This window comes from Lycorma delicatula, chromosome 12, assembly GCF_047948215.1.
Source record: "Lycorma delicatula isolate Av1 chromosome 12, ASM4794821v1, whole genome shotgun sequence".
NCBI classification, from domain to species: domain Eukaryota; kingdom Metazoa; phylum Arthropoda; class Insecta; order Hemiptera; family Fulgoridae; genus Lycorma; species Lycorma delicatula.
The window spans coordinates 4,167,149-4,193,631 of NC_134466.1; the positions used below are offsets into that span (position 1 = coordinate 4,167,149).

A 26,483-nucleotide genomic window follows, 5' to 3' on the forward strand; every position below is an offset into this window, starting at 1 on the left:
ACGTATACCCTGCCCTTACTCCTGAAAGGTCCTTAATGCTTCATCAGAGCGCCCCGACCCGGTCACACGCAAGAGTGACCGGGCCAAGTCATCTTCAGCATAAAGGCTACCTCCCTGGTCCTGCACGGTTCCATCCTTCGACCCCGCCTGTTACATTATTTTTTTAGCCGCCTCCCAATTACTTTTTTTTATCACAAAAAAAAGGACCAGCCTCACCTATGAGGTATACCAGTACCTCCCCTAAACACCTCTTACGAAAAGCGCTTAACGGTTGCACCTTTACATGACAAATATAAAAAAGTAAAACATGCGATAAGAAAACATACAATTATTATAAGGAGAAACAAATAAAACCAAAACAATAAAGGAGTCACAGTAGAATATACATCATAGGATAGAGTAAAGTCTCAATACGAGACAAAGGTGTACCTGACAACTAAATCTATGTAACTAGAGGTTAATCGTCATCTGTAGCACAAGGCTAAACACAATAATCAAATATAACAGCAGCAAAAAAGAGAAAAGGAAACAGGTATCTTCTTACAACTAACACGCGTGAATATTGATAAAAACTAATGATATTGGGTGGAAAAAAAAAAATAATAAAAGGTCGCCCCCTAGCGTGAGCCTTCGATAAGGTTTCAATGTCACTAGACCAGTAGTCCTATTCAAAACGGTAGCGAAAATCAGCTCCATTACAACACTCATGAAGCAGATACATATGAAGACAAACTAGCAAAATAAACGTAATATAGGACATAGTATAAAATAAAATGTGAGCTAACAGGAACGGGTAGAGTTTTTCTGAAATTATATTTTAGTTGCGAAAAAACTTTAATCAGAATAGGTTGTATGACCCGTGTTCTCAATAACTGCATCAACCAAAATGCGGCAGATAACCTTCCGGTCAATGTCGTGGTTGTAATCGTGAAGCTTTTTAAATTTTCTCATGTTTACAGTTCATGTGGTTCAGTTGAAAGAGTTTTGCGATAGTGTGCAGGTCGAGTATAAAAAATTCTTTCGTACTCTTAATTTATATGTTCGCTTAGACTAAATAAAAATGTGTGAATTTTTGCTATCGCTTCCAGGAACAAATGCTTCCATAGAGAGGGCATTTTCAATAATTAATCGATTTTGCGGATTCGACAAGTCATCGATGCAAAAGCTATTTTAATTATTCAAATGGTAATTCTGCAGCCCACCCAGAGATGTCAAAAAAAGAATAAAACTATGATAAATAAACATTGTCTTCTTCAGAAAAGTACGGTGCAAAACATCATTAACAAACAATCAGGTAGGATTAACCTATGAACCGTACATCTTAGAAATAGTCGATCCAAGACTGCACAAGACTACACTCCACCCACACAAAAATATTTAAATTATACTAAAATTACATCACAGGGTAAATTAAAACATGACTATTATCATTAATTTACAGCTGCCAGAACAGATGTTGAATGGAAGGGAAAAAGGAATGGGGCCGACCGCCCACACAATGCTATGGATGTGATTGGGTGAATGCTATGGGGTGATTGTGCGTTCATCGTAGACTAATTTTTCAAAAATGCTGAGTCTGCAATTTACATAAAACATACGCTTATAAAAATAATAACTCTACCATATATTCAGCTTTAAAAAGTAAGCAAAGACAAAGGTTACCCAAAACATCAAAGAATGTCAAGCACGTTAAGCGGTAAAAATTAACCCCTATCTGTTCGTGCTTCATAATTTGCTGATTCCTAGACTTTGAAGGAGATGCGTTGCTCGTAATCAAGACCAGTAAGTTGGGGAAATTGCCCGCACAGATACCACTGGAATGGAGTATTTGAAATAGAAATTTCCTGGGCGCCTAATCTCATTTTTAGTGTAATAATCCAAGTGATGTTATGTTGTGTTTTTGAGAGCTTCAGTGAAAGGCTTTAAGAGTGCCTGATTAAAGTGGACATCAATTGGAAGTCATTTTTAAAACTTACGTTTCTTTGTTTATATCTTTTGTGTAATTGAGAAATGGTACGTACAATACATTGTATCAGAAAAATACATTTTTTAAAATAAGTTTGATAATTGTTATTTCAGTTCAAAAACAGTCAGGTTTTTATATTGCATAAAAATAAAAAAAATAATTTTTCAAAAGTTGCTGTTACACATACGCATAATAAAAAGAATACAGTGTTCATTTTACTTATTGTTGACATTTTATAAACAAGAATACAACAATTTCTAAATGCAGAACTTTCTCTTGATTTTTATATGCATTAAAAGTACCCTATTCACACATATTTGAAAACTCCATCGCTATTTTCCCAATACAGGTGAAAACTTCTTTTTTTTGTGGTAATCACAATTTTTATTACATTTCTGGATATAGACATAATTTAGGATATTTTCTACTAAATGCTAAGGAGCTATATACCTCTTCATTAGTTGTAGCTGTTATCAAGATGTAACATGTATAATATGTTTTTAAAAAGTTGAGACTTGCTTATATTTTCATACATTTTAATTATTTAATGATTCTTTTTTCTATAATGTTACTGTTTTTTTTTGTTCCTAAATTCTAGTAAAGTAAACAGTAGGCTGATTATTGTAAGCCTATTTTAGTTTATTTATTACACTTAACAAAAATAAACTTTTAAAACACAATAAATATGGATGGAGGAGTATTTGCTAAATTTAATTTTTCTACCTTTAATAGTTCTGAAAAATTATTTTAACTGAAAATAATTTGAAAAGTTATTTTAGGATTTACAGATATGTTACAGAATTCATATATACACTGCTCCGTGAATAAAAAAGCAGCTGTCTCAGCATCTGCCTAGATAAATCAAGGAAAACCATGGTAAAACTTACAAGGTAGGATCACAAAATACACAATTACTTACATAAAATTTAGTTTGTTTCAATTACTTCAAAAAATAACTACAAAATAATTCACAATTCAGAAGTTATTACTGAAAACTAAATGAGCATATATTTATGTACAGGTCGAATGGATGAAGCAAATTCAGGATTTTTTAATTTTAATCTTCTAATTAGTATTATTTAAAAATTTATCCTCAGAATAGTGTTTCTATAAAATAAAATCTTCTGATTCTATATTAAATAAATTTTTAAACGGTTCTGTAACCTATAAAGGCAAAATAAAGTCCTTTTCTATAAGCTGAAGTCTTGTGCTATAACACAAAAACAATTTTGGTTTGATATTCACCTCTATAATTTTTTGGTCCTTTAGGCTTGACATCTAGTAGCGCTGAAAGTGAAATACTAAATGCATTTTTGATTTTCAGGCGAAAAAAAGGTTTGTGTGGCCACATGAATGTTAAAAATGAAAAATGACGGGAAACGAAGTTAATATCAAAACCTTCCTCTCTTCTTCAATAAGGAAATAAACGTAAATATTTTACAAAGTAAAAGATACTCGATGTAAATTTGGAAAATAATTTAATGCTAATACACTACCTTCTAAAATAAAAGATTATCTAATTAGTATAAAAAAAAATTAATAAGTGTAGAAACTTATCACGCCATTTACCTCTAGCCCACGAAAAAGGCATTATCAATACGTATACAAAAACACCATGGAAAAATAAAAAACACGACACAAGAACAGCGAACATGCTTATGGATTCCTGAATAGAATCAAAAAGATTTATTCGCCGGCAAAGACACCCACCGGCAGTCTAATAAGATAACCCTGTAAGTTTATCATTAACAATTGCGATAACAAGTGATGGCACCATCGAACGATTAATTAAACAATAGACACACAACCAGAAAACTTACCAGTGCTGACGCTTCTGTTTACCACGAATACTCTGTTCGAGCTAAAAACAAATACCTCTTTAACTGTACCGACAGGCACATAAAACATAATCGTATTTCAAATAATTAATTACTTTTCTAAACAAAAATCAAGAAATATTTATAACCTAACATTCCATTTTACAACACGCAGCATTAGGTTAAATGTACAGTATTACCAAAGTTGAAATAATAATAATATTACGCAATCAAAAGTTAATGTAGTAACTAAAAAAAAAGTTTTTAACAAAATTTCTTTTTTAAGAAAAAGGCGACAGCAACCAATTTCCATACGAATAACAAAGATACTTTAAATTGGCTCGTTAGCCGTGTAAGATATGAAACCGTTTTAGAATACTCTAGTGGTAGGAAGTTCAACTTCTTGTTTTGTTTCTGAATAATTTATAAAAAATAATAAATTTAATTACTATTTTAATATACATTAAAGTTACAGACACTTAATTTTATCATTTTAAATCTATAAACTTCACATTACTTTTTATTCACATTAAGAATATATCTATTAAACCCTACATAGATGGTGCTTTGTGAATTATTGTTACAAGAATTTTAATGTATAAATTTTGTTTAAAATAATCTATCATTGACATAAATATTTTAATTTCACCAACTGATGTACATTTCAAATCGTGCAATTTGAAAAAATAAGATTTTTATTTTGAATAACCATATAATTCATAATTTTTATGTTGTCAAAAACTATTTTCATATCGGTTCACAAATCATGAGGAGCCAATAGAAAAGTAAAATTTGCCAAGCATTGGATAAGTAAAACGAGATATGCGGATTCAGTTTCGGCAGCTTTGTTTTGTTGTTTTCATATTGTAATTGATTTTAGAAATGTGTGTACTTCTAGTTATGGATTAGTCATTTAGATCGGATTCAAAATGTTCAAGCAGAAGCGTGATCGATGCCACTTAATAAAAAAAATTGCTAATCGTGAGGTAATGTATTATAAATTGATTTTTATGATAGTTTTCAGTTCTGTTGCAGTCGATGGCTTAAGAGAAAAAAAAAAACAACTTTAAGTTTTTTGTTTGCCGCTTGGAAATTTTTAGTTATAGAAGTAGAAAAACTATTATAAACCATTGGATGTAGGTTAGGTAATTTAAGAATTTACTTTACCTCTTGAAAACCTTGTAATTTTGAAACAGCTTTACCATTTTTTACCAGAAAAAGATATGTTTAATACATCCTTGGCTTTGTCATTTATTTTATTTTTACAGTATGCTCAGAAAATTAAATGTTACATCTGTAAATTCAAGTCTTATAAATATAAATTAATGTTTAGTATTTTAAATGCAAAAATAGTTTACAGTGTTTCATGCAGTAAAAGTGCTTAAATTTGTTACAGATTACTGGAAGTTTCATTCCGAATCATTCATTTCACACACGACAAGCAAAAGTACATGAACTGTTTAAAAATATTCCAAGTAGATGTACTTATCAGTTATCAGAGTTAATACTGTTGGGCCGGTGAGTAGTGAAGTATTTAATGTGTCCGGTTAGTTATGTCAGATTAAGATTAGTATTTAAGAATGAAAATCCTGAAAATTATTATTTTCCACTTTTCTCAGCTGCAAATTATGTATTGTTTTGAGTGTACTAACTGACAAAAAGTTCCTTAAATTATTCACATTTTGCAGTATTTTAATTAACTAATATATTGTAAAATATTCAATAATATGATTTTAAATTTATTTTATTGGCATAAATGTTTATAATTTTAGTTTGTTTGATTTTTTATGTTTTCCCTTAAGAAGCAATATTTTTATCTGGTTAAATGACTGTAATTTTAAAGAAGACCCTTTCATAAAAAATAGTAAAATTACAATTCCAAACTGTTAACAGCTTACACAAAAGGGACTTTTATTAAGCTTTTATAAATTAACAAACTATTTAAAAGCTCTTTTCACTAACTTTAAAATACAAAAGAATCTCTTTTATAGTCAGTATTATTACTATGTTGATTAATTTTTAAATAGTGCTAATTAAAAAAATCATTATTCCCTGTATCCTGATTTACGTGTACATAAGTATGTGCTCAAATAATTTTTATTACACCCTCTGAAATCGTAGTTGTTTTTGTTTTTACTACTTTCATGTGTTTATATTTTAAATAGTTATATTTTAGATGATATATCAATTAGGATAAAAGATTGCTTTTTTATTTAATTCCAGATCATCTAGGTTTTATTTAATTTTATTTAATTCTTCATAAGAATTTTATGATTTTTTTTTTTTGAAATCAGAAACTGTAAAATTTTTGGATCCTGATGTCTTATAGTTTTTAAAAGATGTAATCATAGGGCTACCGCATTTACTTAATTTTTGTAATATAATTAAAATAAAAAAAACAATTGTTTGTTTGTCATAATTATTCAGTGAAAACAAACAATTTCACAAAATAATAAATAAAATTACAAATCAATAGTTTAACTTTTAATTTTCAGTGCAGCTATCTATTGAATAAGGACTGAATTTTATTAAATCAGTATTGGATATTAGAATACAAAGACTATTTACATGGTTTTTATAGGCCTATAGGCAGGAAGAGTCAGGTATAATTGCAAAAAGTGTCTTTCCATTTGGGGTGGCTTTTCCATTTTTCTGAGACAATAATTTATCAATAAAAAGTATTTATGCAATTGTTGATTCTGGGGGCAAGGAGAAGGTTTTCATAACTAAAAAAATGCTCACTGCGTTTAGAAGCTCTAGAAGAAAATTGAAGAATGTCTTTTAGAAAGAAGAAAAAACTTCTGTCAGAAGAACAGACTAGAGCCCTGGAAAGGAAAATGGAAACAGAAATTAAAAAGGAAAAAGTTGAGAGCTACAATCTTTGCAGAAGAACAGATAGCCACCAAAATTAAACTTTTAGAAAAAGGCAAACCGTATTAGGAACCTGAAGATATCGAAGAAAGGTTACCCTGTGCTTTATATGTACATAATAATACATATGTAATGAGATCTCATTATTATTTTTTTAATTTGTTGTCGTTATACATAATGACAAAATATTTTAAATAAATCTTAATAGTTTTTTGTATGAAAGCAGGTGTTGTAGTTTGTATATCTGTATTAACTTTTAGTCACAGTTATTTTAGTTTTCCTTATGTTTTGATCATACATATCTTCTTGTTAAATTTTTATGCACACCAAGTTATTAAATATTGCTTTTTATCTACTTTGCAAAGTAATGTAGGCTAGTTTTTGTGAAAAAGTTTTTAAGCAATCTTAGGTGCAAGCCAATTATTTTTAAAGATTGTTTTAGGTAGTATTTATTTCTTATCTTTGTTACCTTTAATTATCTTGTTGCTCATTTTTATTCATGAAACTTATTAGATATTGTTACTTTTTTTTGTACTTTGCAGTATAATTTACTGAAACATTATCACAAAAAATATCCTATTTTTTAATTTATATTGTAAAAGATCATTAAAAAATAAAATTAAAAAATGAATTTAATAAACAAAAAGGCATGAGTTCAGCAGTTACGGGGATGGTAGAGGCTGCAAAAAAATAAAATTGTGTATATTTTGTAAACGGCAATAGCATAACATTATGAGAGTCAGAAAAGTTTTACAAAATGCGGTCAGGAAAAAGAAATCTTAAAACTCTGTGACCCTGATTTAGTAAATTTACATATTATATATAAAATGCTAAAAATATTTATTGAAAAAAAATTAATTTTTAGAAATTGTTATTAATTTTAATATCTGACAATTTAAAGTAAACAATTATGGTGAAATAGCATATTGACTCGTTGCTGATATGGTCTATATAATCAAAATGAAACTATTTATATATAAAAAAAAAAATGGTTTTGATTATTGTTTGAAATAAATTTTTCTGGTTATTATAAAACCTTTTTACTAATTTTTTCTTTCACTAAAATATTCAGAAATTTACTGAAGCTTAAATTATGGTAAATAATTTTGAAAACTTGAAGAAAGTCTGGAAATCATTTTGTCTCTTTAAGTATAAACAGTAATATGGAGAATTTCCATATAAATTGATAAAAACTTTAGTAAAGAAACTTGAACCTTTTCCATATCTTAGTACGTTTTGTACTTTCATACCTGAACAGATGAAATTGATTTTAAAGTGATATAAAACATTTCTGGTAACCGTTGAATATTAGAATTTAAAATTATGTTAGCAAAGAAAAGTCGATTGAAAATTTATCTTTTGTGGATTTATCCTTGAAATGTTTATTTACCATAGCAGATGTAAAATTTACACCCGAGCATATTTAGTTATTGATTAAATCAATGTTGCCCTCCCTCCAAACCTTCACCTTTCATTCCTTGATGATTTTCTTCTGTTTATAATTACAACAATTTTGAATTTTAGCAGATTTACCTTTAAATTTCATTTGCCATTAATTGTTAATAATTAAATTAAATTTTTTTATCACTGTATAGTAATTATATAGATTACATAAGAAATGGGTAGATGTTTTACTATGCTGATTAAAAAATGGAAATGCTCCCTTAAATATTTTTGAATCTGGAAGGTTCAAGGGAAACCACTATAAAACAGATCAGCATTATTAAAATAAACAGATAATTAAGATATTTTATTACATGAAGGTATTGATAATAAAAAGTAATCACAATTCAGAAGTTATTTAAAATTTATCTACAAATAATATTGTTCCTGTAGAGAAAAATTTTTTAATTGTATTTAAATGGTTTGATAATATTTTTTTTTTTTAAATAAAGCATAATTAGTCCCTTTCTCTTAGGCTAAACTTTTGTGTTTAGTTATATTAAGACAGTTCTGTTGTTAGTGGTTTGATGTAGGTTGATATTGTTATTGGTTTGATGTAGGTTGATATTGTTATTTTTTAAGGAAAAGCGACTATTCTTTTTAGCAAAGATTAAAAATTCGTAAATGCAGATGGTGGATAAATTGACATAATTAAATTTATTTAATTTTTTTATTTATTTATCGCTCTACATGGTTCATATTTTGGGCTCAAAATAGGTGATTTTTATATTTTATTTTTAAAACCCCCTTTTGTATTTTGAAAACTCATTTTAACTTTTTTTTTTGAGGATCCCTAACAGATGACACTTGGGTACAGAGATAGCTTATGACAATTGTAGCATTTTATTAAGGATTTCAAAGCAAAACAGAAATTCTACCATTATCATTAATAGAAATTCTATCCGTATGATTAATAATGTAACATTGATGTGAAAGAGACAATGAAATAGTTTTATTCATATTTAAAATTAGATGGTTATATAATCCATCTAGTAAGTATTTTTTTAAATTGCCAACGTAGGATTTTTAATTTCATTTAAATAATTATCTTTTATGATATAAAATAGTTATTTTTTAAGTGGATAACAGTGAATTAATCTTTTTGATGAACATTTGTGTGAAGCTAAAAGAATATTGCATTGTCAACTCCATTAATATTAATTCCCCCTTTTAGAAATAATTTAAATAATAGAAAATAATAAAAAGGATTTTAAAAAGCAACCTTGTTTCATAGTAGCAGTGGCATGGAAATTTAAAAAACCTGTATTGCTCCAAGCTAACTTGATCCTGTGCCAAAATAATGTTAGATCCTCCTAACTTGCTTAGTTTGTAAACAATGCTTGCTTATTTATGCGATAAAAAAAATGACAGAATAATCGACAAAATGAATCGAGTTGTCTTCTTTTTTTTACATTCGAACTTAATTTTAATAATTTATATTAAATTGTTTGTGTGTTGTAGAATGTTATTTCCTAAATCGTGCTTAAAACTCACGAATATTTTAATCATTAATCCTTGATGTGAGCTTGTTTAATTAATATCAGTTTTTTTTTTTGGCTTGATGATATCACTTAAGCTTGAAGCTTGTGCATGGGATACGGAAATGGAATTTTGTAGCGTATGAAAGATGCCAAGCACGACCAGGATTCAAACCCAGGACCTGCAGGTGAAAGGCTGAGGCGCTACCACTCTGCCACAGAGATTGGCAATTGTACTGACAAAAGAAATACATCTATAGTTTGAAACATAATCTATATCTATCTCCCTTTTTTTATCCCTGGCATACCTCTAGAGCTTTGCTACAAGAAGGAAGGTATGGAAATCGGTCAAAAAATGGAATATTTGTATTTTTTCTTTTTTCGACATTTCATGACCACCTAGGGTTCTCAAAATATAAAAAAAAAGGGGAGAAACACATTTGTGCATACATATGTACGTTATGTTAGCATGTTTGAAGATTAATAAGAACGTTTGACTGAATAAAGCGATTTTGATGAAATTTTGTACAGACTCGTAAACATGGGGCAATTTGTAAAATTTTGGGGATTTTCTCAAAATTTTACAAACATTAACCCTACATTATACTAAGCTCAGTAAATGAATATACGCTTAGTTTACCGTTGAAAAAAATTTGCTCCAAAAATCAAAAAAAGCTATTTTTTAATTATTGGATATTTTTTAATCAAAATTTTTTTTTCTTCGTAGGAATAATATTTAAGCAAGTGACCTCAAAAAAATAAATAAATACTTTCAAGGAAATATTAGGGGTGGGGAAGCCGATGAAAGTTTAAAGATATCAGTTTTTGAACTTAGAAAAAAAAATTTTTTTGTTTATAAATATAATGATAATTTTAAATAAAACTTCATCGTAAACTACTACTGTCCCAACAAAAAATAATTAAGAGGTAAATTTTTCTTGTACAATTATTTTTCCACTATATAAGAATAAATAACCGATGGCAGGAATGTATTTTAACTTCATTGCCGCATTTTTTTTATTTTATTAAGAGAAAAATGAGCCCTTGAATTTTCAGATTCAAAAACTTTGTTAATCATTTAAAAAAAAAAAATTGTTTTCCCAATGTGTACGTTGCAATCTATTCAACTAGTGAAGAATAAACAACACCCGCTGGGCCCAGAGAGATAAGGACGATGTATACGACATTAAAATGAGGTGTACAGACTTTGTGAAAAAAAATGTATGAATAATATTTTATAAAATATATTGACAAAAGTTTTTTCACGGATCGTGCAGTTTCTTTTTGACAAAATCACAGAAATTCGTCCTACTCAGATCATGTGAAAATTTTTATTGAATTGCATAATATTACAGAAACACTTTTTCCATGAGATTCTATTTTCATTCAGTAAAACCGTATTAAAATATAATGTATATAAATAAATTTATGTTAATTGATTTATTTATGTACAAATTTTTCCTTATCTATATTTATATTAGGGTATTCATTTAAATAGCACTTTCATTGAGATCTCGTAAACTAAGAAAGTTACAAAACCTTCAAAAATAATTGATTTTTGACTATATTAAAAATACTTTATTGGGATGTTTGAAATCTGTGCCATTTTTTTGGTATGGTGACCAACTTAATTTTTTTTAAACAGAAACCCCCTCCCTGGTTTTCATAACATTTTTTTTAATATAACTCATAATTTGAAGACATTTTCTCCTAAATTCAGCTGTTCAGAAGCTACATTTCATCTTCAATTGTACTTATTAACAATTTGTACCTTGTAAGTTGAACCTAAATCTAGAGTTATAATTTTAGGTTTCTTTTGTATATATTTTCATATTATTTCATTAGTTTGGGTAACTTTTAAGAACTATTCGCTTTTTCATCCTAACAATTTTACAAACAGTTTAAATCATTAACCCAAATTCTGTACTAATCTGACTATTATAATACAAAATAATAATGATTTTTTTCAATTTATAAAAATATATATTAATTTAATAAAATTGACTGATCGTTTTTCAGTACAATTTGTGAAACAAATTTATTACTTTAGACAGTGTAAAAAAATATATATATTGTCAAATAATCTTTTATGTAATAATTTTCATTAATGCCTTCTGAATTGCAAATCGTTTTGTAAATAATTTTTTTACATAATTCTTTCTTGTTCCGATTAATTTTCCTCCTAAGGATTAGTATTTTGAGGTTGAAGTCCTCAGTTTCTATAGTTCCTTAGTAACACCAAAGAAAGTTATAAAACTGACAATGTTTTTCCTTTTTTTTTATTTTCAACAGCATTATTTTTTAACTGACTATTACATATTTCATTAATAAGTTAGATTCCATATCTTTTTGCTCTGTCAATTGATTTCCTAAATTACTTCAAGAGAAATCTTTAACCTTTTCCCATCACAATGATCCGCGGTTGATTAGCGCTCCGTGAAAATATATTCGTATCTGATTGCCTCCCTTCTTAGTCTTATGCTACCTTCTTGTGAAAAAATTTTCAAAAAATTATAGTATATTAAAGAGATTTAAGAGATTCTTACAAAAAAGAAACCGTTACGATTGGATATTTTTTATGCCTGTAACAACAACAAAATTGAAACCGTACAAAAATTACGATAATTTAATTGCAGAATTTTTTTGCGCATTTCTACCGCATTTTTTATTAGCAAATTTTTTTTTTTTGCTTTGTGTTTATGAAACATAGTCTGCCGATTTTAAAAATAATATTTTCAAGCAAATCGGTTGAAAATTGAGCAAAATATGATGAAAAACCCGTGTTATAAATCACAGTTAGTAACATATATTAGTATAAGTGAATGTAGATTCAGAAAACTACGTTTTATAAAAATCCCCCACCACTCAAAAGGCTATTCAGATTGACAAAAAACCATTTTTACTGTATATTGTTATTCATTACGAATCGATGTGTGTTACATGTTTACCGATATCATTTGTCAGAAGATATTTATAGACCTCAAGTAAAATTGACGTATTTATGACCACAAATTCCTTCTTTTTTTGTGTGCGGTATATCATAATTTATTATGTGTTTCAATACATCGATATGTTGCTACTAAGATAAGCTATTTTTGTAAATAATAAATAAATCCGTAATTGTCATAGCAATTATAATACAGAAGTCTCACACACACAAGCACATTTCTGAGAAAAAAATGGTCATATTTTTTCTAGTCTAAATAAAACATTTTACATCATATAAACGTAGTTCAAATTGTGTAATAAAACTGATTCCTTTGTGTATATAAAATAAAATAACTGACTTAGATGCCATATAAAATGATTTTGTAATAGCGTTTTAAAACTGACGCCGCACATAACCAGTTCCAAGGCTACATGATCTGAAAAGGTTAAAATAGTTTTTCATGCATATGTAGAATCTATATTGAATGATATTTTTATCTGGAAAAAATCTAATTCTCAATTCATTTTGTGAAGTCCAGAAGAAAATATTTAGAGTAATGATATGTTCATATTAGAACATTTGGAAATTTAATCCTTCCACTGTTCATTAATTTCCACATCTACCCGTACCAATATGCAATGTGGATCAAAGAAAACATTTTAGTTATTTATTTATTTTTTTTTTATGAACATTATGAATGCAAACGGGTACTTTTCCCAAATATTGTGTATTTTTTGTAAGAAAAACATTTCAAATGAGAAATTATATGTTTAATAGACCATAAAATATGCAATTACATTGAATCTGTATACAAATGTTAACTGTTAAATTGAATAGCTTTTTATAAAAAAATAAGTTACATGCAGCACTTTTTCTAATTTTAAAATTGTTTTTTTAGACATCCAAAAATTAATTACTTTTTGTTAAGAAGTATAATACTTAAATTAATCAAAATGTTATAAACTAACAAATACTCAAATATAGTTTTACAAAAAAAAAATTTGTTGAATAACTTTTTATAACATTCCAAAAATAAAAATAAATAAATGCTTTAGAAAATCGCACCTTAATTTCTGCATGTGAATATATATAAATTAAATTAACTGATTTAAAAGACTTACTTATAACACTTAAAACACGATAACTTCTTTTTTTAATATTTAAAAACCATTCATTGATATATCTGATCAGTAAACGTCTTGGCCTTTAGTTGTCTCCATATTTATGATATATTTTGTTCATTCAGAATGTAATATTTTTATACAGATTATATCACAAGCGAACTGAAAGAATTTCATGACATGATCGTCAAGTGAAAATAAATAAAAAAATTAAACGTTAATAGGAAACCTTTCATTTTTAAGTTATAGTTTGAGAAAAATTTTATTCAGATTTCTGTTTGGGTAAAATGAAACAATAGAACTTAAATTAAATGATAAATTTGATGAGTTTTTATGGGTTTCCATCTTGAAAAATTGAATAAAATAGGGGCACATGAATTATATCTTAATTTTAGAAAATTATCATAATTTGTAATTTTTTTAGGTTTGAGGCACAATAACTTTGCTAAATTACTAGTAAACAGCAGTAATAATAAATTAAACTCTTCTGTTTAATTTATGAGGTCAATAATCATATGAAACCAACAAATTTACCCCCTAAAAAGTAATGTCCTATCTAACACTAAGATTGTTAAATTAAAACATGTTCATTTAGTTATTTTGGAAGTGGTTGTAACTAAAAATCAAAAGGTGAATAGATAAAAACTGATTTGAATTTTAAAATTTTGTATAAAAAAAATTGATTTACTTCTGTTTCAGTTCTGAAAATACTGCACAAATTATATTTAAAAAAATGTAATTAGTTATTGTATAATAACTAAAAATAATTATTTAAAAGTAATAAAAAAATGTCATAACTTGGAATAATGATTTAAGATTGTGGTGAAACTAATAATATGATGATATCATCTCCTTCTTATCACCCCTGATAGAGAAATCCCTTAATCCTCTGACCGACGTAATAGAAAGAATACCTGACCAACAAGGGAGCACAGATACCATAAACAGGACTTACTTTCTTCTTTATTGTATCACCTGACCCAAAATTTGTTCTCTTAAGCGTAGACTTCAATTTAGGAAAAAGAAAAAAGTTACAGGTGCAAAATGTAATGAATATGGAGAAGTTGTAGTATGTTTGTTCAAAAAACTGTTTAACAGATAGTACTGTTTGAAGAAGTGCATTGTTCTGATCAAAAATGAAACCAGTTTTCCACAGTTTGTTAATTTGTTTCTGACTCTTTCTCTCGATTTTAACAGAATTTTGTTTTAAAAATGTCTGTTCATTGCTCCTTTTAGAATACAGTGTTATAAAATGTTGTCCTTGAAAACAGAAAAGTACAAACATGGCATTGAATTTGAACTAATTTTTTTTTTCATTCTTGGTGATGACATTGTTTTCCAGTGAATTGTTTGTCATTTTGGCACATAATGCTGGAAGTGATTGTGTAGTGCATCGGCTGTTGTTTCATCTTAGAATCGTATTTGATTTCTCCACAAGTGATTTAAAAAAAAAAAAAAATCATGTTGCAGCATATTGATACAAATTTGCTTGCAATGCTCCTTTTGCTCTGGTGTGAGAACCCTAGGGACCAATCTTGGCACAAACCTTTTTCATATTGAGATCCTCGCACAAAATTTTATACGTACTGTTTTTATCTGGGTTCACAGATTCAGCTATCAACTGGGTTTTGGCTGCTCAGTCTTCTTAAACAATCTAGCAAATATTTTCATTACATTTTCTTTGATTCTTGAAGCAGATTATTCGTCTTCCACATTTTGACATCCTTCGCAGACGCAAGGTCTTTCCCCATAAGAATTTGAAAATATTCCGTTTGTGTTTTTTTAAATTTTATTAAAAATTTCAAATTGACATGTCGCTCACATTTTCAGTGTTACTTTGGCATACAATAATTCTAGATGATGACTCGCAATCAACTGAATGGCCATGAATGTGGATGTTTATCATGCAGGTCCAGACACATCCAAGGCTTCTGCCAAAGAGCTCAGAGTCAGTTCTCACTGCTTTCTGTAAGAGGTAGAAACACAGGTCTCGCTATTTAATAAGCACATCTGATACACGTTACACGTTGTTTAGCGTGGAATTCTTTTATGTGTGTGTGAAAGAGGAAGACTAAGAAGGTTAATTATTATTGATTAATCGTAAATTCTATTTTTAAATTGACAAAAAACGTATATTTCTTTGTGAAACTCGGAAGTTAAATATAAAGTAAAATGTCGCTCATTTGTTTCCAGGCAAGTATTCATGGGCACTACAAGATGTGGCAGATTTCTGGTGACGTATTCATATTTAACCAGCCCTAGCTTGTTGTCACCATCCCATGAGTATCGTCTGCATTGGTGGCTACATCATCCTTTCAAGCAGGCAACTAAAGTGGCTGAAGTAAAACTATTTTCAGATCAAGCAATTAATAATATAATAACTATTGGAATCGCACAGTGGCCAAATGTTAATAATCGTCTCATTATTTATGGATATAGGTTTGTTAAAATACAATTATTACTTTCTTTATTATCTATAGCAATTAATTTTCTTTTATTAATATCTGTTATCAGTAACCTGACTGGTTTAGTGCTTTTCTTGATTACCTTTTGTTGTGTGCTAAATAAATTATATTTGGTTTTGATCATTTAATGGATATATTGTGTAGATTTCATAAGGAATGAATCGTTATGCTAATCCACTAATAAAACATAAAAGGAATTGCCCCAGCATTTGGCTGGATCGCTCAAGGGATATCATGATGAAATCTTAATCAGAGCTGTATCGCAGAAAATACAGTTATTTAAAATATAAACACATGAAATAATTCTTTTAAGCGTCTTGATAAAACACTAAGCTTCTTATCATTATTAAATATTTATTATGGTTATATAACTGTTGTCAAGAGTACATTATCTCTTGGTGCACTCTCAAAAAGTTTAAACAAGTTTTCATATGATATGATAATTGGATATCACATCATCATTTGTTGCCCAGAATTATATAAATCATGAAGACTGATATAATTTATCTCCTCCTTGTTTATATGTTTGAGTATGTAATCTCTGTAAAAAAGAAAAAAAAATAGCTAGTTATTCTTAAAAAGCAACAACTTTCAGCTATACCAAACCAGGCAAATAGAACTGTATCCACGTAACTCGATATATTACTTAGGCTTACTAGAATGGATCTTATTATAGCTTCTCCCTCTATGAATCATGAGATTCTAAGAATTATTAAAAAAAAAGTTAAAATTAACCTTACCAGCAAATTAAATGTGTTTCTCTAGATCTTCAGTTCTTAGACCATCATCAGGAGAATAAAATAATTTTATAAATAGTTAAAAATATTAAATGATTAAGCAGTCATGACTGTTTGCTAGTTATCAGTATATTGAATTGAAATGTAAAGTGAAATCTGGTGGAATAAAATGAAATTAACGGGACCATGTGGTAAAAATGATATTTTATTTATTTAAATTATTATCTCTTTATGTCTATATTCCGGGCATGTTTAAACAATTTACCAACTTCAAAAAATTTTTGTTCATTATTAGCCTTTTATGATAACTAAATGTGATATTTTTCTAAATTAGATATATTAATTATAAGAGATGTCTAAAATTTTTCGTTTATGTATTTGGATTCACGGTTCCCCAAAATTTCATTTTATTCCACGAGTTTACACTTTACATTTCAATTCATTATACTGTTAACTAGCAAACAGTCATGACTGCTTAATCATTTTGATTTTTTGACTTTATTTTATATTATTATTTTATTCTCCTGACGATGATGGTTGGACTGAAAGATCTAGAGAAACACATTTAATTTGCTGGCAAGATTAGATTAGAGTGGATTTTCAATTTTTTTAAAAATTTAGAGGGAAATGAATAGGTTAAATGTAGAGTAAGAATTAGCCAAGTTCTGTGGGAAGAGGAAAACAACTTTTGATCAGGTGATTTTAGAGTAATTAACTCGGTGTCAAATAAAGGGCAGGCAGGAGTAGGTTTCATAATGAAACCTACAAGAAGTTAGGGAAGAGAGTTGAGTATTTTCAAAAGCTTAGCGATAGAATCATTGTAATAAGGATAAGATCAAAACCTAAGCCGACAACAATTGTTAACGACTATATGCCTACAAGTGCCCATGATGGTGATGAGGTTGTGTGTGTGTGTGTGTGTATATATATGAAGAAATTGACAACGCAATTAAACGCATAAAAAAGAATGAAAATTTAATAATAGTTGGAGATTGGAATGCAAGCTTCGGAAAAGGCAAAGAAGGAAATATTGTGGATGATGAATACAGACTGGTCAGAAGGAATGAAAGACTGACTTATTGAGTTTTGCACAAAGTATAATTTAGTAATTGCCAACACCCAGTTTATAGAAGAATATACACATGGAGAAAGCCTGGTGATATTGCAAGTTATCAGAAAGATTTTATCATGGTTAAAATCTTTCTTGTATTTTATCAAAGGTTGTGAAATCAGCTCCTCGACTGCAAAGCATATCCTGGAGTAGACATTGATAACGACCATAATTTAGTGATAATGAGATGTAGATTGTGATTTAAAAACCTGAAGAAAAGGTGTTAGATGAATTGGTGGAATTTAGAGAAACTCGAGGAAGAGAGGTAAAGAAGATTTTTAAGGAGGACATCGTAAGAGGTCTGAGTAAAAACAATAAGGTAGAAAATATAGAAGAAGAATGGAAGAATGTTAAAAAGGAAATTCTTAAATTAGCAGAAGCGAACTTAGGTGGAACAAAAAGAACTGATATGAAACCTTGGATATCGGAGGATATATTGCAGCTGATGGATGAATGTAGAAATTATAAGAATGCTATTGAAGAAAGCAAACAGAACTATTGACAATTAAGAAATTCTGTAAACAGGAAGTGCAGATTAGCAAAAGAAGAGTGGATTAAAGAAAATTGTTCACAAGTGGAAAGAGAAAAGTAGTTTGTCATTGGTAAAGTAGATAGAACACACAGGAAAGTTAGGGAAAATTTTTTGGTACATAAATTAAAGTCTATTGAGTTAAATAAAGATGGTTCATTGATTTATAATTTGAAAGCAAAAGTCGATAGGTGGGTGGAATATATTGAAGAGTTATACAAAGGAAATGAATTAGAAACCGGTGTTATAGAGGAAGAGAGGAAGTCGAAGAGGATGAAAGGGGATACAATTCGTAGATCTGAATTTAAAAGATTTGAATGGCAGATTGACTGCAATAGACAAGGTACCTGTAGAACTACTGCACAGTGCAGGTGAGGAAGCGATAGATATGTTATACAAACTGGTGTGTAATATTTACAAAAAAGGAGAAGTTCTGTCACACTTCATAAAGTGTTATTGTCGTGGTACTAAAAAAAGCAGGAACATATAAATGTGAAGAATACAGAACAATTAGCTTAACTACTTGTGCAACAAAAATCTTAACTTTAATTCTGTACAGAAGAATTGAGAGGAGAATGAAAGAAGTGTTAGGAGAAGACCAATTTGGTTTCAGGAAAAGTATAGAGACAAGTGAAGCAGTTTTAGCGCTCAGATTAGTAGTAGAAGGAAGATTAAAGAAAAACCAACATACTTGGCATTTTTAGACCTAGAAAAGGTATTCGATGACATAGACTGGAATAAATGTTAAGCATTTAAAAACGTTTAGGGTTCAAGTACAGTGATAGAATAAGAATTGCTAACATGTACAAGAACTAAACAGCAACAGTAATAATTGAAGAACATAAGAAAGATGCTGTAATAAAAAAGGGAATCGTTTAAGGATGTTTCCTATCCCTGTTTCGTTTTAATCTTTACATAAAACTAGCAGTTAATAATGTTGAAGAACAATTTAGATCCAGAGTAACAGTACAAGGTAAAAAAATAAAGATGCTACGATTTGCTGATGATATAGTAATTCTAGCCGAGAGTAAAAAGGATTTAGAAGAAACGATGAACAGCATGGATGAAGACCTATGGAGCAACTACTGTATGAAAATAAGCAAGAACGAAATGAAAGTAATGAAATGTAGCAGAAATAATGTAAATTGACCACTGAATATAAAAATAGGAAGAGAAAAAATTATGTAGGTAGAAACATTTTGTTATCTGGGAAGTAGAACTACTAAAGATGGACAAAGCAGGAGCACATTAAAGCATCCTGGAATAGTCGCTTTAATATTGGAGGGACAGGTAGATGGGAAAGATTGTGCAGGCAGGCAACATTTGGAATATGTAAAACAAATTGTTAGGAATGTAGGAATTAGGGGATATAGCGAAATGAAACAACTGGCACTTGGGATAGGGAATTTTGGAGAGCTGCATCAAACTAGTCGAATGACTGAAGACAAAAAAAATCACAAAAAATGACCCCTTTAATCTGAGAACCCCCAATTTTTAAAAGATTTTTTGAATTTGCTATTTTGATTTTAAACCTATTTAAACCATAAAATAGTCCCCTTGATTCGAGGCGGCCCCCAATTTTTGGAAATAAGTGTTGCATGACTTAACATTATGTTGAGCTTATGCATGTTGAGCTGGGAAAGTCATTCAATACTTTTCCAGTCTTTTTTTTATATTTAGTATTATCTTCAAATATTTACCTTGACATTATTTCATGTGTTAAATATTTTAAATAATTGCTTGTGTTGTCTGTGATTCTGGTCTGATAAAGTTTCATGGGTTTTCCTTGATAGGCAAATGCCGGGGCAGTTCCTTTTTCTTAATACATAGAGTAGCATATGTATTTTTTCCAGATCTTACCTATGAAATATATTACTGTGTACTGATTAGAATAGATTTATTTATATATTTAATAAATTTTTAAATTTTGTAAAAACTATTGATGTAGAATTATAATTATTTGTATGTCAAGTAGTCTATAAAAAAATTATAAATTTTGATTTAGTGCTGGAAATGATGAAGATAACATGGCATCATCTTCTTCCTCAATATCGTCTGAACTTGATCAGCGGAGATATTATTTTACAATTACTACTTTGCCGTCAACAAACGATTGCAAAGATTGTAAAAACGTTGCTTTGTCATTTAATGAAGAAGGTGAGTTAATAATTTTTTAACACTCAGTTTTTAGTCTCTGACAAAATATAAGTAGAGATTGCTTATGTATTTTTGATCACCATCAATAATTTTTATTTGTTTTTTGTATATTTCAACATTTTTTATTAAGGGCAAAAACATTATCAAAGAGAATTACCATCTCGATTAAAACAATGATTGATTATTTTTAAATTAGTTTAAAATTTTTCCTTTCCAGTGATACCTAAATTATGTTTTTACTACGATTAGAAATATTTAATGAATTTCTTTTGTTACTTGAAGTCACTGATTTTTAGGTATACAGGAAATATTTGAAAGATCTGTTGAACATTACAATTTAAAATGTGTTTTGTAATAGTGATAAAAGCCTATTTAAACATTATTCAACAAAATAAGACTTTTGAAGATTGTGAAATTAAAAAATTGGAGTACGAAGGACAAATAAAAAAAAGTGGAATCTAGATTTATAAATTTGAAAGTACAACAAAGTAAACTGTTGGATAAAAAACTTCATAATGGAAAAAATAGACCGACCAATGCTACTATACTAAAATTCTATAAGTATTGTAAACTGATTGTGTTTCAGTCATGCAGAAAGCTGTACGGGTTGATTTTTGTCATGTGTTTTGATTGTGTTAATGGTGGAAATACAATCAAGCACAAAAGAAAAGTGAATTTTATGATCATAAGCTCAATTTTCTACACTCCTAAAATTATTATGAATGAAAATTCAACTTTGCTTAAAGAACTGTCTGCAAATTACTAGAAATATGTACTAAGAGAAATATGCAGAATTGTAACTGTCTTTATCGTTATAGATTCCTACATTTTTTTTTTTTAAGTTTCAACCTTTCATTTTGGCATATGAAGCTCTGACTAAATTTAATGAAGGCAATTTTTCCACAATACAAGTGTTTGAAGAAATTAAGTTAGATCCTAGATCCAGCACATTTAAAGCAATGAAACTATTGAATCAGGAATATTTTTGTAAAAGTAAGATTGTTTTTGCTTATTTTGAAAACAAAAACAGCCGGACAAAAAGGAATTATGGAAAAAGAAAACTGATAGACTTGTTTGACGATGAGGAAGACCCAGATAATCCTTTATATTTGCAGGAAAGTAGCTTCAAAGAATGGTAAATGTTGTGATTTTGGTTAGCATGATTGTGACTTGCAGTTTTTTAATTTTTTTTCATGTCCTTTAAAATATTATGCTTCACAGTCCTACCCTTATTGTTTTAATTTTTTAGTTACTCTTCTCCCGTTGGGAGTACAGTGGTCTCATATGAAAGTAGATTATTTCAAGACAGCAGTATTTGCTAATTTTCTTGTTTCTATATTTAACACTTAAAAAGTTATTTAAAGCTTGTGCAATACTTAATGAAAATTCTGTATATTCAAATCTGAATCGTGATGACAGTGAAAAATTATTTTAAAAAAAATGTTTTACTTCCACAACTTTTTAAATACATTTTTTACATAATATTTTTAAATTGCTTTTAAATAAATATTTCACTGAATAATTTGTTGTGGTTGAAGTTCTACTGCTGTAATTATTGATAGAAAAAATATATAATTAAAATGAAACAAAATTAATGTTTTTGTCAAAAAAAGAGATGTTGCTTATGTGCAACATCTCTGTTGTGGAGATTGTTGCTTATAAATGACTTTTTTTTTTAATTTTTAAGTAACAAGAAATACTTGACTCAATTACAGTTACTGATGGCAAGAATGAATTTTTGTAGCGTATGAATAATGATAAATCTCAATGGGATTTGAACCCAGAACTTTATGAATGAAAGACAGAGATGCTAGCACTCCTGCTGAAGATCAGCAGATATAAATGTCAAAAAATGAAAATATATAAACTTAAGATGTTACCAAAAGAAAGCTGTCCTTAGAATGAAGATAATTTTAGCACGGATAAATTTTACTTTGCTCTACTTGTCTCAAGGCATCGCTGTACAATACCGATTATTCTTGCTATAATATGTGTATTAAATTATAAATTTTTCTACTCGATCGGTACATAATAATATATTATATAGGTCATGTCAAACGGGTTAGACAGGCTACTGCACAAATAGAAAAAAAAGAAACTGCTCCGGCATTAATTCATAGCAGTAAAATTTTGATCGTAAAATAATTAGTTATAATATAAAAAATAACTACAAATTAATTAATAATTTGGAAGGAGTTAACTACAATTATTTGAGCACATATTTATGTACATGTTGAAGCAAAATTTTGAATAACCAGATTTTTTAATTAGTATTTAAAAATTTATCATCAGAGTAATACTGTTTTGGTAAAAAAAATTCTTTTGATTATATTTTAAATAAACTGATGGGAAGATTTATAACGCTCTGATCAAGGTTTTACCATAGTTTCCCTTGATACATCCAGGCAATGCTGGATCAGTATTAATTTTTTTTTTTTTACCAGTGGCGTAGTATATCTATCGCTTCCTGCCAATATCTGTATAATGAATTATTATGAACCGTCAAAATAAAGGATTTATTCATTTCATTTATACATATTTCTCGTACAAAATAAGTTGACAAAGTACTTAGTAGTTAATGGTAATTAATGTATTATAAAATTGTGTCGCATAATTTGATGTTTTTATTGCCTTATTTATTTATTTTTTTTAAGATATGGCAGCCAACTGGGACAGCTGTGTCGGATTGAGCTGTTTAAAACACGGTCTTACTGTACATACTTCGTTTGATGTATTGTTCCCGTTTCCATCGTTTCATTCTTGCATCAATTTAAAATGCGATAATAAAATTATCTTCAACTCCGGTAATTTCTTGCACGTAATTTTTGTTGAAATGGAAAATAATAATTTGCGACTGAAATGTAATCAGCCAAAGGATTCGATCATCGCAGATAGAGTAAATCATAAGTAGGTTGATTTAATTATTTATTTCATTATGTTAAAATCTAGGAAAGAAATTCATATAACTATAAATTATACGACTTGAATGTATATATATTTCTTTCAATATCAGATTACCTGTTTCATCCGCTGATTTCTTTTCCAAAACTAATCCTTTGATCTCTTTTTTGGTCATCCCAAACTTCTATTCCTTTTCGGTTTATATATTCTTTAATAATTTTCAATACTTGAATTTATTTTGCATCCATTATTCTGATGTGATCATACTATTGCTGTCTATATAATCTCATGAAACTTGAATGTTTGGAAAAAACAATTTAATTCCTGCGTATTTCCATGACATCTCCTGTCTGCGCTCTCATGATCCTATAACAGTTCTCAAGAACCTTAACTCCTTACTTTATCTCTATGCTTGTGAACATTTGTGTTTCATTCCCAAAACTGATGGACATTTATAAAAAATTTCAGGATTGTATGAGTGATATCTCTAACGTAGAGACTGCTGGGAAATTTTTCTTCTTAAGGTTGGCAAACCTGTGTCATTCATAACCAGTCTTTCTTTTCCTGTTTAGCCTCCGCTAACTACAGTTTAGATAATTCTTCAGAGGATGATATGTACGAGTGTAGTCCTGTACAGTCTCAGTTCGACCATACCTGAGATGTGTGGTTAATTGAAACCCAACCACCAAAGAACGCCGGTATCCATGATCTAGTATTCAAATCCGTGTAAAAATATCTGGCTTTACTAGGATTTGAACACTGTAACTCTCGACTTCCAAATCAGCTGATTTGGGAAGAGTCATTCATGACCACACTAGTAATGTACACACTGCATTGTTGTCTGTAAATTGTCGCCTTGTAGTATCTTTGATTACGTGAGTTATGACATCCTAAAATGAATAGGAAAATCGATGTTGCTGCCGACTGTGAAATACGTGGAATCATAAATTTTTTAAACCATTAAAACGTTAAGTCAGCTTAAATTCTTAGGCAGTTGGTTGCTGTGTACGGTGCTGTCAAATCTGGACTAGGTGTAGGGTTCATGCTTCCGCGGTTTTGGTCAGTTAGTTTGAGGGAATCATGTGTGAAGATGTCTGTTTGAGGCCTACATGAAGGCGAAATTTGATTTGTATTTTACTGTTGCAAATGTCTGCCGAGGTATTTACATCGGTGGCAACCCGACCGAGGCCTGGCTGATGACTGTGAGATGTAATCAGTTAAAGGGTCTAAAGATGACCTCCGGTAAAGGCCCTCAGGGCTTGGAACGGACGGGGTGTTGTGGCGACCGGTAATGTTATAAGGTCTTCCCCTACGGTGTTCGGATGTATACATTGATAATGTAATGAATGAAAGATACGTCCAAAAATGGTGAGAAAGGGTTAAAAATAACAGAATTAATTAATGTGCACGATGAGGAACGTTCAGGGAGGCCCTCAATAATCAGAGAAGACTTGTTGAAAGACGTCGATGATGAAATCAAAAAAGATCGTCGCTCATCAATTTCCAACCTGGTCCTTCTTTTACCTGATGTTTCAGGAGCTGTTATTGGTCACGTTATTCATGAACATTTAGCTTTCAGAAAGGTTTGTGGACATCGGGTGCCACACATCTTAACAGTCACAAAAAAATCATCCGAACGTGATGTGCTTTGGAATTTTTGATGCGCTACACAGAAAAAGATGATAAGTTCCTTAATTAAATTGTTACTGGGAATGAAACATGGATTTCGTATTGCAGACCAGAAAGAAAATGGCAGTCAAGTGAATGGCATCATCTTCAATCTCCAACCAGACCAACAAAGTTCAAGCCACAGCCATTTGGACGTAAAATGATGGCCACAGTCTTTTGGGATCGTTTTGGCATAATGCTGATTGTTTTTATGCTATGTGGAACAACCATAAATGCAGTAGCCTAATGCAAAACTCTATGTAAGTTACAGTACACCATTCAAAATCTGTCACATGGACGGCTACTGACATCGTTGTCCTGCTGCATGATAATGCATGTCCACATGTTCCAGGTCCGACGTATGATTTATTGAGAACATTTGGATGCGAAATTTGCGATCATCCACCATTCGGTCCGGACGTAGCTGTGATTACCAGTTGTTTGAGAAATTAAAAGAATTTTTGAATTTTAAGCAATTCGCGATTGACGATGAAAATGCTGTTAATCAGTGGCTAAATGCGCTGGCAGCAGAGGAATTCATCGAGAGTATATTGAAGCTGGTGTATCGCTGTGATGAATGTCTTAATTCATGACTAACGATAGCCAAGACAAAAAATGAAAAAAATGACACTGTTGCCATTTTGAAATTTGAATATGTTTACTTTGTAACTTTTAATTAATTACAAAAAGTTAGCGTAAACATGTATACTGAATGTTGTAATGATTTCTCAGTCCGATTTTAAGATTTTCCATAAAAATCACCAGTAAAAAATATGAAAAAGAAGTGATTTCCTTTTGTCCACAATTTTATATTTTTTTGGTATATAGAATTAATTTATATTCTATAAATTAAATTTTTATTAAGTATTTTGGTTTCATTGATTAATGAAAACAAGCCTCTGTATTTATGATAATTGTATACCTTATATATTTTGTTTTGTTGTTTGTTTTTTATCAGAATTGGCAAGTCATTGTTTATTAATTATCCTAAGGAATATTTACTTCCAATAAATGTGACTCAAGCATACCAGATTCATCAGACGATTTTATTATATCAACAAGATCAGCAACCTCAGCAACAGCCTGCTCCACAGCAACAGCAACAACAAACAACTGAAGTATGTTAAATTATGTATTTAATTTTAAAATCATTTCATTTATTAATTGTTTATGTTATTTGATAATATCTCATCGGCTCAACAGACCGCTTAAAAATTATGTAAAAGAAATTAGTAACTGAAGAAAGAATACTGTTTTGTTGATACACAAAAATAAACTGTTTATGTCCAT

The 26,483-nt window shown here is 29.3% G+C and overlaps 2 protein-coding genes across 4 annotated transcripts in view; one reads left to right on the top strand and one right to left on the bottom strand.

Moving 5' to 3' along the window:
- Positions 1–3,978, bottom strand: part of LOC142333029 (phosphatidylserine decarboxylase proenzyme, mitochondrial-like) — a 101,275-nt gene extending 97,297 nt beyond the window's left edge. For 2 of the 3 annotated variants that reach the window (XM_075379804.1, XM_075379802.1), the window contains exon 1: positions 3,787–3,978. In XM_075379804.1, coding sequence (XP_075235919.1) covers positions 3,787–3,874 — 88 coding nt within the window. In that variant the 5' untranslated portion in view covers positions 3,875–3,978. Of the gene's footprint in view, positions 1–3,535; positions 3,696–3,786 lie in introns of those variants that run through there. The other variant, XM_075379805.1, reaches the window with a different exon arrangement.
- Positions 3,979–4,556: 578 nt separating this feature from the next.
- Positions 4,557–26,483, top strand: part of LOC142333339 (uncharacterized) — a 35,340-nt gene continuing 13,413 nt past the window's right edge. Inside the window, exons 1-6 of the mRNA XM_075380361.1 lie at positions 4,557–4,769; positions 5,180–5,301; positions 15,819–16,064; positions 20,473–20,624; positions 23,279–23,531; positions 26,152–26,311. Of these exons, the coding sequence (XP_075236476.1) occupies positions 4,713–4,769; positions 5,180–5,301; positions 15,819–16,064; positions 20,473–20,624; positions 23,279–23,531; positions 26,152–26,311 (990 nt within the window). The 5' untranslated portion in view covers positions 4,557–4,712. The remainder of the gene's footprint in view (positions 4,770–5,179; positions 5,302–15,818; positions 16,065–20,472; positions 20,625–23,278; positions 23,532–26,151; positions 26,312–26,483) is intronic.